Source organism: Gekko japonicus, unplaced genomic scaffold, assembly GCF_001447785.1.
Source record: "Gekko japonicus isolate JY-2015 unplaced genomic scaffold, Gekko_japonicus_V1.1 scaffold2189, whole genome shotgun sequence".
Lineage (NCBI taxonomy): Eukaryota > Metazoa > Chordata > Lepidosauria > Squamata > Gekkonidae > Gekko > Gekko japonicus.
The window spans coordinates 252,690-267,383 of NW_015161468.1; the positions used below are offsets into that span (position 1 = coordinate 252,690).

General features: G+C 49.0%; 1 protein-coding gene across 1 annotated transcript in view; it reads right to left on the reverse strand.

The window, feature by feature from the left end:
• Window positions 1-14,694, reverse strand: part of ACE (angiotensin I converting enzyme) — a 90,928-nt gene that overhangs the window by 58,751 nt on the left and 17,483 nt on the right. Inside the window, exons 2-5 of the mRNA XM_015429127.1 lie at window positions 11,445-11,612; window positions 5,637-5,730; window positions 3,317-3,460; window positions 216-407 (exon numbers count right to left, since the gene is read on the reverse strand). Coding sequence (XP_015284613.1) covers window positions 216-407; window positions 3,317-3,460; window positions 5,637-5,730; window positions 11,445-11,612 — 598 coding nt within the window. The remainder of the gene's footprint in view (window positions 1-215; window positions 408-3,316; window positions 3,461-5,636; window positions 5,731-11,444; window positions 11,613-14,694) is intronic.

The window sequence follows — 14,694 nt, forward strand, 5'->3', positions numbered from 1 at the left end:
CCCCCCCCCCCCAATAGCTAGCAATCCAAAACAGTCCAGTGGAGCCTGAGCGGTGGGTGTTGCCTTCTGACACACATCTGGCGATGTCAGGGTGTGTGGCATATGCAAATAAGTTATGCTAATGAGTTATGCTAATGAGCTCCTGCACCTCTTTTTCTACGAAATGACCCCTGTACACACACACACACGCGTGCACACTCTTGTTGCCATCTTACCCAGTAAGTGAGCGGGAATGGGGCCTTGCAGATTGATGTATCTCGGGCCATATCGCTCATACAGTTTCCTCCTGACAAAAGCATGGAGATTTAGGTAGAGCTCCTCCAGCTGATGATAAAGCTTCTCCAGATCATCCTCAAAAGTGGGTGAATCATACCAGGAGCGCCAGTAATCCCCAGTATCCTTGAATCCTGGATGAAAGAAGAGCACAGGACTCAATGCGGGAGTCATCTGTAACCTCAGCACACAGGTGAGGAACCATTTCCTTCCTCTTTGAACAACCGTGCGAATTTCATGGGGGGGGGGATTCCACACCCCTCCTCCATCACCATCTGGCGCGACTCCCTGGGAGCCCAGCCGCAGTGGTGTTCGTGTCTTGCCGCTGCTCTGAGCCGGGGGGGGAGGGGGCTGCCAGGTTCCAGCACTGTCACCATGGCCGGGCCCGGAGCAGCTGCCGGGTTCTGCTGCCGGTGGGCTCAGGACTAGAGATGTGAAGGCCCGGAAAAGAAATGGAAAAATTCGGGGGAAAACCATTTTTTCTCATTTTTTTCCTGAAGCCTTTTTTGTTTTTTTCCGAAAAATTGGAAAAACTGAAAAAAGAAAAAAATTGATTATGGAACGTTTTATTTTAACCTGTTGAATAAAATATTTTAAGACAAGGTGTTCAAATATTTTCCAAATAATTTCTCATATATAATTTCTGTGCACTGAGGACAAGCAAGTCCTAGGTTACAAATTGAACTCTCCAATGCAAGAACAAGATGCATTTCTTCCTTTAGGAGGTGCGATTGTCACAAGAACAGAAAAAGGTTTCAGTTTTGTTTTTGCATGCGGGCGGGTATTCTGTTTGTAATAATTGTTCGGATACACTATATGTTTAATAGGCTAGTTGTGATAATTTCATGCCAAGTAAAAATGTCCATAGTCATATTTTATGTCCCTAAAGTAACAGAATGACTTTCAATCTAGAAAAGACAAAATAAATGCCAATGTAGCATTTTTTTCAATTTTCTGAAAATTTCCATTTTCTTCCAGAAAAAACTGGGAAAAAAACGGGTTTTTTCCCGAGCTTCAAAATTTCTGGAAATTTTACATCTCTACTCAGGACAGCTGCTGGGCTCCTCCGCCTTCACAGCCATGCCTGCCAGCAGCTCCCGAGCTCATGGCCCCACCAGCCACTCCGCAGCCACCACCAGCGTCCTCCGTGCCTGGCCCCGGGGCGATGGGTGGTGTCCTTCCCTGCTCTGGCTGGGCCTGCAGCGGCTGTCGGTGAGGGCAGCCTGCAACTGTGGCGGAGACGGATGCCAGCCACTGCTCCAGACCCAGAGTGGTGGCTGGCGTCCTTCTCAGCTGTGGCTGGAGCTGCAGTGGCTGCCAGCATCCTCCTCCACATTGCAGGCGTCCAGCATGCCGGGCCCAGGGCAGCCCCCGGCATCAACTGGGAGCTCAAGTGGCTCCCAAAGCGTATTATTCTTTACATGCTCAGAGAACAAAGTCTAAATGCTCAGAGAACACAAGCCACAGGAGGTGGCGGCGGCTACAAGCATGGACGGCTTCAAAAGGGAATTAGATAAGCATATGGAGCAGAGGTCCATCAGTGGCTATGAGCCACAAGGTATAGATAGGGACTCTGGGGCAAGTGATGCTCTGTCTTCTTGGTGCTTGGGGGGGGGGGGTCAACAGTGGGAGGGCTTCTAATATCCTGGCCCCACTGGTCGATCTCCTGATGGCACCTGGTATTTCTGGCCACTGTGTGACACAGAGTGTTGGACTGGATGGGCCTTTGGCCTGATCCAACACTGGCATCTCTTGTGTTCTTCTATGGAGCAGAGGTCCATCAGTGGCTATTAGCCACAAGGTATAGATAGGGGCTCTGGGGCAAGTGATGCTCTGTCTTCTTGGTGCTTGGGGGGGGTCAACAGTGGGAGGGCTTCTAATGTCCTGGCCCCACTGGTGGACCTCCTGATGGCCATTGGTATTTCTGGCCACTGTGTGACACAGAGTGTTGGACTGGAGGGGCCTTTGGCCTGATCCAACATTGGCCTCTCTTATGTTCTTATTTGGGGGGAGTTTAAACACCTTTTGATTTTTTACTTCACTTCAGATTTTTCTGCAAACTTGAGTGCCCCAAGTTTGAAGAAAGATCTGTTTAGCCTCCATGTGGCCCCGATCCGCAGATCTAAGTATCCACAAATTGCAGCCACGCGTGGCTAATAGTGTATAGATTTCTCTCCTGTGCTCTGAAGGCATGAGCAACTAGTACGCTGAAAGCCAGACCCGCCAAATAACTTTTAAATGCACAGGAACTGATCTTCTTTGATGTGATCACCATCGCATGTGAGAAGAACCCCGGAGAAAACAGTCTCAGGCTCACAGGACTAAAAAGAACCCCGAGTACGATCAAGTCCCGTAAGCTTGTAAAGGCTTTGAACACCATGCCTCAAATAGTTCCAGAAATCTGTCCCAATATCTAGGTGGGCTGTGAAAAGAAACCTGCGGAACCTTCAACCACAGCACAGTCCACAGTGGCTTCAGTCTGGCACCACCAGACAAACACAGACTCTATGAATGGGCCAACTCCTGGGGGAAATGGCAAGCCAGCTACACAGGGGGGAAAGTGGGTGGAAGTCCTCAAAAGGGTGCTGGAGCTGCAGGGTGTGTGCGTGGTGGTGGGGGAATACCTCCTGGGGCCCCACTACAGCTTCCCCTCCGTGTAGTGGTTAAGTGTGTGGACTCTAATCTGGGAGAACCGGGTTTGATTACCCACTCCTCCACTTGCACCTGCTGATGTGACCTTGGGTCAGTCACAAGCTCTGGCACAGCTGTCCTTGAAAAAGAGCAGCTTGTGTCAGAGTTCTCTCAGCCCCACCCACCTCTCAGGGTGTCTGTTGTGGGGAGGGGAAGGGAGAGGGGTTTGTAAGCCGCTCTGAGACTCCAAGTGAAGGGCGGGGTATAAATCCAATCTCTTCTTCTTCTTCTTCTGTTTTACGAAAGCCGAAACGCCCCAGCTGCCCGAGTCTTCCTTTTGCCGGACAGGTTTTTCAGCCTGTTAGCAGCCGGTCCCCATATCCAGCCCCAACCCATGCTTAGAATTTCTCACCATCCATTCTGTAGGCCTCATTGCTTAGGGACACGAACTCCTCGTACTTGGCCCTCAGAGGACTGCCAGCTGCGTCGTGCCAACTTTCCCAGGCATACAGCAGTTTCCTGTAACTGCGGGAGGCGGCCATGATGTCTGTTATCTCTGAGAAGGGTGAGAAGAAAACGGTCGCAGGAACACAGGGCTAAAAAGAGCCCCAACGGCTACTAAGTCCAAACCCCTCCCTCCTCCCACCAATGGCCTGGCAGAGCTCAAAGAAGCGGGTGAGGCAAAATGCAACTGTGGCAGCCAGTGTTCCCTCTAAGCTGAGTTAGTGTGAGCTAGCTCAGAGTTTTTTTAGCCTCCGGCTCACACATTTTTGTCTTAGCTCAGGGAGGATGGCGCCAGAGCCAACTAATTTATGCAGTAGCCGAATCGCTCGCTCACATCTTTAATGCCAGCAGCTCAGAAAGCAGAATAATTGCTCACGAGACTCCACAGCTTACAGGGAACATTGGTGGCGAAAAGAATGCCTCCCCACCATGGGTTGGCTCAAGACTGGGAAGTGTGGAGTAAAGTGCTTTGGCAAATGGGGCAGAGGCTTTTCTAGGGGTAGGAGCCATGTGAAAAAAGACGTAAGACGACAGAAAGGGCCCTGAAAGGACACTCCGCCCATCCACAGTGGTCTAATGGAGCCCTGAGCATTCCCGATGCCCCCCTCTCTCCCCCCCCTCCAGCTGTTCTCTTTTACAGGTCTATTGCGACTGTGAAAGTATTGTCATTACCCTCAGGTCCCTAAATGGCTCTGGACCAGGATGGGCCGCCTTTATCCCAACGAGCTTTCAGGACCTTCCACTCAAGCCCTGCCTGTGCCAGGCACCCACATGGATGGCGGTCCTTTCACACCATCGTGCCAGCTATGGAACGCTCTCCTTCAAGGCATGAGGCTTCCTTCCCCCCTCACCTCTGAGGGCCTATTAAGATATGCCCATTTCAGACGGCATTTTGAGGCAGATGAGTTGCTCCAATTGGCTTGGACAATGCTTATGTTTTGCAAGACCACTAAAGTTTTATTCAAGGTATGAGGTTTTGTGTGCCTGCACACGAAACCTCATACCTTGAATAAAACTTTGTTGGTCTTAAAGGTGCCCCACTGGGCTCAACCTTTGTTCTGCTGCTTCAGACCAACATGGTGACCCACCTGGATCTATGTTTTGTAAGCTATGCTGTATAACTAGTTCTCTAGCAGAAAAACAGGCTAAAATTTTCTAAAGAAAAATAACATTTCAGTGCATCAGACTGCTAGGATTCTTTTGCCATTTTTCTGATCAGCCTCCAGGGCTTTCTTTGTAGAAAAAGCCCAGCAGGAACTCATTAGCATAATAGGCCATACCCAACAGCAGGAACTCATTAGCATATTAGGCCACACCCCTCACAGCACAGCTCATTCGCATATTAGGCCACACCCCCATGTTATCAGAGGTGTGGTCATCCAGCCACACCCACCTTTTGCTTCTTATTCTCCTTACCTTGTTTGTTGTCAAAACCCAGGGCTTTTTGCATGTTAGGCCACACACCCCTAATTGTAGCCAATCCTAATGCGTTCCTGCTGTTGGGTGTGGCCTATTATGCTAATGAGTTCCTGCTGGGCGTGGCCAACTCGGGAGCCAGCCGGAACTCGGTTCCTGTGCGTTCCTGCCCCAAAATAGCCCTGTCAGCCTCTGTTTTCCAAAAAGATGGTTTGATCTTTTGGACACGTTGGAAACACACAAACAAAGCCAGATTTTACCATCACTATCTTCCTGGATGCCACTGGAAATCCTCTTTTCTCGATCAGAGGATTGTTCAGATGTATGGAGGGGGAACTCCCACACTGTCCTCCTGTTTTCAAAATTATTCCTGCCTGCTACTGCAAAATCCCACCTCTAAGACTGAGACGGGCTCCGATGCCGGTGCATGGAGAACCTCATAGAATCACAGAGTTGGAAGGGACCTCCAGGGTCCTCTAGTCCAACTCCTACTCTTCCATTCTGCGGTACACACAGCATGGCTTACTCTGTGCTCGGCTGCTACTAAAATCTCTGTTTTTGCCCTGAAGTGAGATATCTTACTGCTTCTCATCAGGACACAAACTGGCCAGAGGCAATTCCATGAGTTTCAGCACAGAAAGCCCTTTGGGTTGGGTGCTGCTCGTTTTGAACGGCCAACTACCGCAGTCCTCCCCCTGGCCAGAAAAATGGCGAAGGGTTTTGGTTCAGCCTCTGCTTCAAAACCACGGAGGCACTCCCGTGTTCAGAAGGAGCCTGAACACACCGGGGAGGGGAGACTAGAAGGTTCGTACCTGGATCAAGGGCCCAACAGCTGGAGTTCTGGTTTGGTGGGCACACTTTTGCAGTTGAGTAGATGTTGTCCATCTCACTCAAGATGGTGTTGTACTAGAAAGGCAAGAGAAAAAAGTACAGGCTGCAGTGACAAAGCTCCCATATCTGCTGTGCCCAAGAAACAACATCCTACCCTCTGGCTGGATCACAATTCCTGTCTTCTGAGTAGGAGTGGCCACCTGGTAGCAAAATGAGGGTATGCGGGACAGTTAACTGCAAACATGTACCGTATGCAAAAGTATGCCCTTTCTCACAGAAGAGAGACTTCAATGGCTCTGGCCAGCCAGGGCAGAAAGAGAGCACAGCAGGCCCATTGTGCTGCCCCCAGCCAGCGTTCATCTGTCGTTTAGTAAAACTGCTCTGTATCTTTAAGACTTGTTGCACCTGGGAATTGGAGTCCACAGTTAGGGGTCCCAGAAGCTTCCCTCTGACTGGCTCATTAAGAGTAATTTCCTGAGCTCAGAGGCACAAAGATAGGAGTTTTATTGTTCTTTTCCATTTTCTTTGTCTATCAACCCTTACTGCAAGGAGAGGGGAAGCCCATCTCTTTCTCACCACGGCTATAGAACTGACCTAGATCACAAGATGTAACTTTCCACCCAGCTATCTGGTCGATTGTGAGTAAATGATCTTCTGAATGCGTGTGAAGTTGATTAAAGATGATTTAAGCTCTCCTCAGTAGTCGTAGTTGACTCACACCTAGAGAGCGTTGGCTTAGCACCGCTCGCGCTGGGCAGGACATCCATCTTGCAGATCAATACACATTGAAAAGACAATGGGACATGCCTGTGAGAAGATCCTTTCCTGTTTATGCCTAGTCTTTCTTTTGTGGGTCCAACAAGCTGATCACTCGGTTACCCTTCACGCAGATCAACCACTCCGTTTCTCACGGTAGGCACTTGCCTTCTTAGGGCCCTCTGTCTAGGGCTACGTTATTCAAGCCTTTTATGAACATGAACTTACTCTCCATGGTCTCCAGAAAGGAAACTTCCGCAGCTGCCTAGATGCAAATAGCGGAGTGATGCCAAAATGGACAGTTGCTGACCTTGTGGGCCTCTATGCTATTTTCCACCTTCAGAACAGCCAAAGATCCAAGAAAATCTGAGACCAAGTAAGATGAGAGGAGGGGCAGGGGAGCCAGAGATGCTTTGACAGTTATGGCGGTGGAAAACGGTCCAGGTGTCTCTGTGGCTAGGAAGAAGGGGAGACGGTGCTCTTTCCCAGACAAAGGGCACCATTTCACAACTTGGAGGGAGAACACGCTACTCCTTTGATGTGCTAACACCGCTTGATCGGAGGGTCCAGCTCGAGCCCCAAGGCTTGCTCCTGTATGGCCTGAAGGCCCCAGAGCGCATGTGGGGTGGGGACTGAAAAGGGGAGTTGATCCCTTGTCTGGGGGCGCTTTGCTTAGAAACTCTTGGGAACGTGTGTTTTGCCATGAAGGATAACAGCAGAGAATGATGCTAAAGAGACTGCAGGGACAGGGGCATTTTATAATGGACAAAGATCAGTTCTACTACAGATTGTTAGTATTTTAGCTAGAAACGGTCTTTTTGTTTATTTTTCTTAGCGCACCTAGATTCTGTCCTTTGCAGTACTCCAAGTTTGTGCCTTGTAGAAATTTATTTAACTTGAAAGACTGTGCACAAGTCCTTAACCATCTGCCTTTTTTCTTGGCATGCTACTGAGCAACACCCCTGTGAGGTAAACCCACATGAGGGAAAGAGAGGGGGGTTGGATTTTACCCAGAGTGGTGGCAGCAACAGGAAAGGGGGGCAAAACAGTGGCTAGTCTTGCCCCACAACAGACAGAGAACCCAATGCCAAGTATCTTCCAGAAATGCTGCCGAGTCCCCCTATTCAAGGAAATATTAAGTAATTGTGGATAATCAGGGTGTCTCGGTGGAGGCTTTGCTTTGATGGATTTTAGATTTGTATTACTATATTAATTTTTCATTACTCTTTTGCATTTTCTAAGGAAGTTAGAAATTTGTATTCCTAACTGGTCTCTGAATTTCAACACAAAGGCTCTAAAACAGCAGAAAATTCTGAAATGAGAGGCAGTAAAAATTGACAAGTGAAGACATGAATGGGTAATTCCACAGAGAGCTGCATCTTTCAGGGGTTATCATTTGAAGGCGTCCCAGTAGTCATGTATGGCTGCGAGAGTTGGACTATAAGGAAGGCCGAGCGCAGAAGAATACATTCTTTTGAACTATGGTGCTGGAGAAGACTCTTGAGAGTCCCTTGGACTGCAAGAAGATCAAATCAGTCAATCCTAAAAGAAATCAACCCTGACTGTTCCCTGGAAGGCCAGATAATGAAACTGAAGCTCAAATACTTTGGCCACCAAACAAGAAGGGAGCACTCACTGGAGAAGAAGACCCTGACGCTGGGAAAGATTGAAGGTCAAAGAAGATGAGATGGTTAGACAATGTCATAGATGCAACGAACATGAAATTGAGCCAACTTTAGAGGACGGCGGAAGACAGGAAGGCCTGGCATGATCTGGTCCATGGGGTCACGAAGAGTCGGACTCGACTGTGCAACTGAGCAAGAACAATGGCAAAGAACTGGCTCTGCAGACCTCACAGAAATGCATTCTGTGGAACAGGAACATACAGAGTCAATTGACATTGTCTATCAACTGCAGACTCCCTTGAGGGAACAAGATAACAAACAAGTGTTGGGGGGGGGGAGGTTGTTGGGACTTTTGCTAGGCACATCACAGAAAGTCAGGCACATTGCCAAGTTAGCCGGCAAAACGTTTGTTCTCTGAAGCAGCTGTGGAATGATAACTGCATGAGTTGGGAGGGTGAGTCTTCCCCCCCAGCCCCATCAGGTGGACGGCCCAGTCCAGACTTCCACAGGTGTTTCGTTTCAATGACTTTCATTTGCACTCTTCCTTCAGATTGGCAGTTTTATCACTTTCTTATGTCGGGTAAAGGACAACTGTACATTTTCAGTCCACTGAGAACTTAAATTTTAGAATGTTCCTGTTTCCTGTGTTTAAGTTAATCACAGAATCACAGAGTGGGAAGGGGCCATAAAGGCCATCTACTCCAACCCCCTGCTCAATGCAGGATCAGCCTAGAGCATCCCTGACAAGTTTTTGTCCAGCTGCTGCTTAAAGACTGCCAGTGAGGGAGAGCTCACCACCTCCCTGGGCAGCTGATTCCACTGTGGCACAACATTTACTGTAAAAAAGTTTTTCCTAATATCCAGCCAGTACCTTCCTGCCCTTAATTTAAACCCAGTATTGTGAGTCCTCTCCTCTGCTGCCAACAGAAACAGCTCCCTCCCCTCCTCTAAGCACTTCAAATACTTAAAGAAAGCAATCATGTTCTCCCTCAACTTCCTCTTCTCCAGACTAAACATTCCCAAGAAGTCCCTCAGCCTTTCCTCACAGGGCTTGGTCTCCAGGCCCCCGATCATCGTCGTTGCTCTCCTCTGCACCCACTCCATTCTGTCCACGTCCTTTTTGAAGTGAGGCCTCCAGAACTGCACACAAGACTCCAAGTGCGGCCTGGCCAATGCAGTGTACAGCGGGACTATCACATCTTGTGATTTGGATGTTATGCCTCTGTTGATACACTCCAAGTTCGCATTAGCCCTTTTTGTCGCCGCATCACACTGCTCATATTTAACTTAAGGTCCACCCGTACCCCAAGATCTTGTTTACACGCACTGCTACTCAGAGGTGCATCCCCCATCCAGTATGCATGTTCCTCATTTTTGTTACCCAGATGTAGAACTCTGCACTTATCCTTGTTAAACTGCATCTTGTTCACATCTGCCCACTTTTGTGTGTTCAGATCTTCTGGTGTGTTTGCTGCTCCTCCCAATCTGGTGTCATCTGCAAATTTAATGAGCAGCCCCTCCTCACCCTCATCCAGATCATTTATAAAAATATTGAAAAGTACCGGGCCCAGAACCGAGCCCTGTCAGACACCCCACTGGACACCTCCCTCCATTCAGATGAAATGCCAGTGGCAACTACTCTTTGAGTGTGCTTCTCCAACCAGTTCCCCACCCACCTAACTGTCCTACAGTCCAACAGAACATCATGGGGGACCCTGTCAAAAGCTTTACTGAAATCCAGGTAAACAACATCAACAGCATTCTCTTGAGCCAGTAAGGTTGTCACTCGGTCAAAGAATGAAATGAGGTTGGTCTGGCAGGACCTGTTGGGGACAAATCCGTGCTGACTTCCCCGGATCACCAAGTTGTCCTTTAGATGCTCAAAGATTGATCCCCTTAAAATCTGGAACAGAGGTCAGACTGACTGGCCTGTAGTTTCCTGGGTCATTCCCTCCTCTCTTTTTTAAAATTGGGATAACATCAGCCCTCTTGTGGCCAGTGTTCCCTCTAAGCTGAGTTAGTGTGAGCTAGCTCACCGTTTTTTAGCCTCCGGCTCACACATTTTTGTCTCAGCTCAGGAAGGATGGCTCCAGAGCAAATTAATTTATGCAGGAGCCAAATCGCCCGCTCACAACTTTAATGCCAGTAGCTCACAAAGTAGAATTTTTGCTCACAGGACTCTACAACTTAGAGGGAACATTGCTTGTAGCACATCTCCCGTCCTCCAAGAGGTCTGGAAGTGATGGACAAAGGCTCTGCAAGCTCTCTAGAAAGTTCTTTGAGCACTCTTGGGTGCACACCATCTGGCCCGGGGGGGGGGTTTGTACACATTCAGTGCAGCCAGGTGCTTCTCAATTACATCTCTGTCAGTGTCAACCAGCAGCTCGAATGCTGTGCCTTGCGTACTGCCATCTCTAGATGAGCCAGTGCAAGTTCCTGATTTCACCTTCTGAATATGATTTTAGACCACACTCTCAAGGCCTTGTGGCATTTGAAACTCTTCTAGTCATACTACCAGAGTTTGACTTACTGATACTGAGGCCCCGGTCACACGGCAAAGTTGCCGCGGGAGAGGCACAGAAGGTGGGCGGATTATCCGGGCACGATCACACCCCAACATCTGGGAAGTGGAGCGCACCCGTGGCTTACCGCTGACAATATGGATTTAAAAACTAGTATCTCCAAGGTACTAGTAAACGTTTGCCACAGGCTGCCTCCAGACGCCCGTGGTGTGATCGCGCTGGCGCGCAGCATTCCCCTCCGATCCCTCGTTTACCTGCTGGCGCCGAGGGAACTACCCGTGCTGTGCTGCTGGCGCGTCTGATCGCATAATTGCGGATCAAACTGTGCCGGGGCATTTAGCCACGCCTCCCCCCCAATATCCGGCCCGTGTGACCGGGGCCTGAGTTTCCTTGACTCTCTGATACAAAAGAACTGAGTAGCCATCTTTGGAAACCTTGAATATTCAACTTGACCACCAGGTGGACAGCTGATAGGTTCAGCTGTTCTGCTCTTGACTCAGGAGAGAAAGCCATGCTGGGATACGGAAATTTGGGCTGGGAAGTATTCTGGTCATTTCCAGAAGATATGAACTGTATGGACACTTCCCAAGAGAGAGGTGTGGCTGAGTGTGTCTCCTGAGTAAGACGAGAACCACTGGGGAGAAGGTGATCTCTAGGACGTCAGCTCTTCTGGCTCACAGCTGACATCCTTAGATCAGACTGACGAACACCACCTGCATGTCTTCAGACTCCACCCAGTGAAGCCTCTGACTGTTCTTCTGCTGTCAGCTGGAATCTGTCACTTGGCTACCTCTACTCACAGCGTCAAGGCTCCGTAGGCCCTGGCACCCCTTCCTCTTTCCTCCCAACCCATAACGCAGACTCTTCCATCGAGGGTGGTACCCACCAGTTGTCGTTTATCCATGGGTAAATTAGAAGGCCCCAATGTTTGGACGGAGCGGATGATTTTCTTCAGCTGAGGATCACTGAAGTTCTGCCATATAGCACCAAAACTGTCCTTTGCTTTCTGTCCCCAAGCTTGTATAAACTCCTGTTCGTCCAAAGAGGAATTCACCTGTAACAGAAGGAACAACATCTATTACACTTTTCTTCAAGGGCAGATAGAGGTCTCCCCTCCTCTATTCTAACAGTCCTGTGGGGTACGATAGACCAAAAGAGAAGAAGTAGAAGAAGAAGAAGAAGAGACTGGATCTATACCCCATGGCCCTTCACTACCCAAAGGTGTCTCGGAGCGGCTTACAAACTCCTTTCCCTTCCCCTCCCCACAATAGACAGACACCCTGTGAGGTAGGCGGGGCTGAGAGAGGTCTGACAGAAACGGCTCTTTTTCAAGGACAGCTCTTGTCAGAACTACGGCTTGCCCAAGGTCATCTAGAAGGTGCGAGTGGAGGAGGAGTGGGGAATCAAACCCCACTCCTTGTTCTCCCAGATTAGAGTCCGCGCACTTAACCACTACACCAAACTGGCTTGGATTGAATTTATACCCCGCCCTTCACTTGGAGTCTCAGAGTGGCTGACAATCTCCTTTCTCTCCCCCTCCCCACAACAACAGACACCCCCTGTGAGGCGGGTGGGGCTGAGAGAGCTCTGACAGAAACTGCTCTTTTTTCAAGAACAGCTCTTATCAGAACTACGGCTTGCCCAAGGTCATCCAGCCAGGTGCAAGTGGAGGAGGAGTGGGGAATCAAACCCGGTTCTCCCAGGATTAGAGTCCACGCACTTCACCACTACACCAAACTGGCTCTCACACCAAACTGGCTACCCAAGGTCACGCAACCCAAGGTCACGCAATAAGCTTTATGGTGGAGAAAGGACTTTAACTCAGATCTCCCCAGACATAGTCCAACACCAAGACCATAAACACTGCAGTCAGAGGCCTGGAGTGGAAGATTCTGATGCGTGTTTGTTCCCAGAGTCCCGAGGCAGGCCATTCACAAGGGTCTTGAGAAATAGGTTAACAGCAGGCCTTTCAGTCTTGCTGCTGTTCTCCTGGGTTGGGTTTTCTGTGGAAGGTCCTTTCACCGGAGCGCTCATCAGCACAGAGCCCCTCCCCAGTCCTGCGTACCAGCCTCTCCAGGCATGAGGGCTCCACTCTGAATACCTGCTTACGTGAGAGGCAGACTTTCTCTCTCTGGGATTTATATACTGCTATTGGTGTGATTGGCTGCAGAGTTGGAATCTGATGCTCCATCATCATATTGGGGGAAAGAAGGGTGCAATCCTTTTTCACTCTGTATCATTAAAAGGTAAAGGTCTCCCTTGCTCGAAAGCCAGTCGAGTCCGACTCTAGGGTTGCGGTGCTCATCTCCGTTTCCCACCCAAAGAGCCAGCGCTGTCCGAAGACGTTTCCGTGGTCATGTGGCCGGCAGGACTAAACACCGAGGCGCACGGAACGCTGTGACCTTCCCACCGAAGTGGTACCTATTTATCTACTTGCAATTTCTTGCTTTTGAACTGCTAGGTTGGCAGGAGCTGGAACTAGAGACGGGAGCTCACTCCCTCATGCGGCACACTCGGGTCTCGAACTGCTGAACTACCGACCTTCCACAGCCTGCAGTTCAACGTCTTAACCACTTGAGCCACCGCAGCTCCTAATGACAAAGTTTCCCATTAAAAAACTCGATCAGTTGATGGCAAACTATTCGCTGCACTAACTCATTCTATTCAGTCTGTATAAGAAGAAATGTAAAAAACTGAAGTACAAAAGAGTGCAACACAATCATATCTTGCCAGCTCTAACCCTCACCAGATCTAAAACCACGGGGCTGGGTGGGAAGGAGGCTCAGAGCAATGTTCCCTCTAAGGCGAGCAGTCTCCTCCTGAGCAGAAATTTTGCCCTGTGAGCCAAACAAGGTGCTGGGTTTTAAAACTGTGAGTGGGCCGACATTTCTTTTTGTGTGTGTGTGTGTTTAAACTGTTTATTTCTTTGTTAGCACAAATACATCATAAAAGCACAGTTTTACCTTCTCAATATGACTTAAACAGCTTCTTCTAAGATCAAACAATACACAAGAGCGTTAACTGGTAAAGATATTTGTACCCAGGCGTAATTGTCAGCCCTTCTCTTCACCCTCTCAGCCTGCACCTCAGAATTTTACATCACTAACCATCTGTGGTAACTTGAGTTCCTGGGCAGTATATCATGCCCGGCGAGATATGAGAATATTGGGGACCAGACACTCTCAAATTTGGAGCTTAAAGGTGACAATGACTGGGCCTTGCGTACACTGTCTGTGATCTTGGCCATCACAAATTGCTCCCACACTTTATCGTGCCAGGCTGCCACCGTGGGCATATGCGGGGCTTTCCAGCAGGATGCAATTACTAGTCGTGCCGTTGCTAAAAGTGTAGATATTACCTCCTTGTTCCTGTTATCTAACTCCACCTCCCACCGATTGAGTAAAAAGACTTCCGGTTTTAAGGTGATAGTGACCGAAGTCATGGCCGTGATCTCATCCCAGACCCCTTCCCAGAACTTTCTTATACCCGGGCACTCCCACCAACAGTGTAACAGCGTGCCAATCTGACCACAACCCTTCCAACAACACAGGTCATTGGTCGCTTTTATCTTATGTAGCATTAGGGGAGTCATGTACCACCTGGTACTTAATTTGAAGAATTGCAGCCTTATATTAAAAACACTGGAGTTGTTTGCAGAAGAAGACCATATAGCACCCCAGTCCATGTCATTCCACTGCACCAACAAGTCTTCCTCCCACCGTTCTTGAAATTTCATTTTCGAATGGCTATCCCGCACTAAAATGGCTTTGTACAATTTGGACAGGGTCCCTTTCGGCGCGGTAGGATAACATTTGATTATTTTCTCTAGGTCCGTCAACTCTCAATGAAAAGTGCCAAGTTCCGTGAGCCGTGCGATAAGATCCTGTAATTGCAGGTATTGGCACCAAGGAGCACGTTTCCCTATTATTTGCTCAAAGTGATGTTTACTCCATATTGCCCCTTTATCTACTAGGTCTACCAGGCGGCTAATCCCTGCATTCGTCCAGTCCTCAAAAGCTCCTAGGGGTAAACCTGGCTGGAACCACTCTTGGCCCACAAATGTAGCTAACTGGGAGATCCCCTGCGGTCGTAAATTTTTCGTCTTATCCCATGTAGCAATTGTCGTGGCGAGCAGA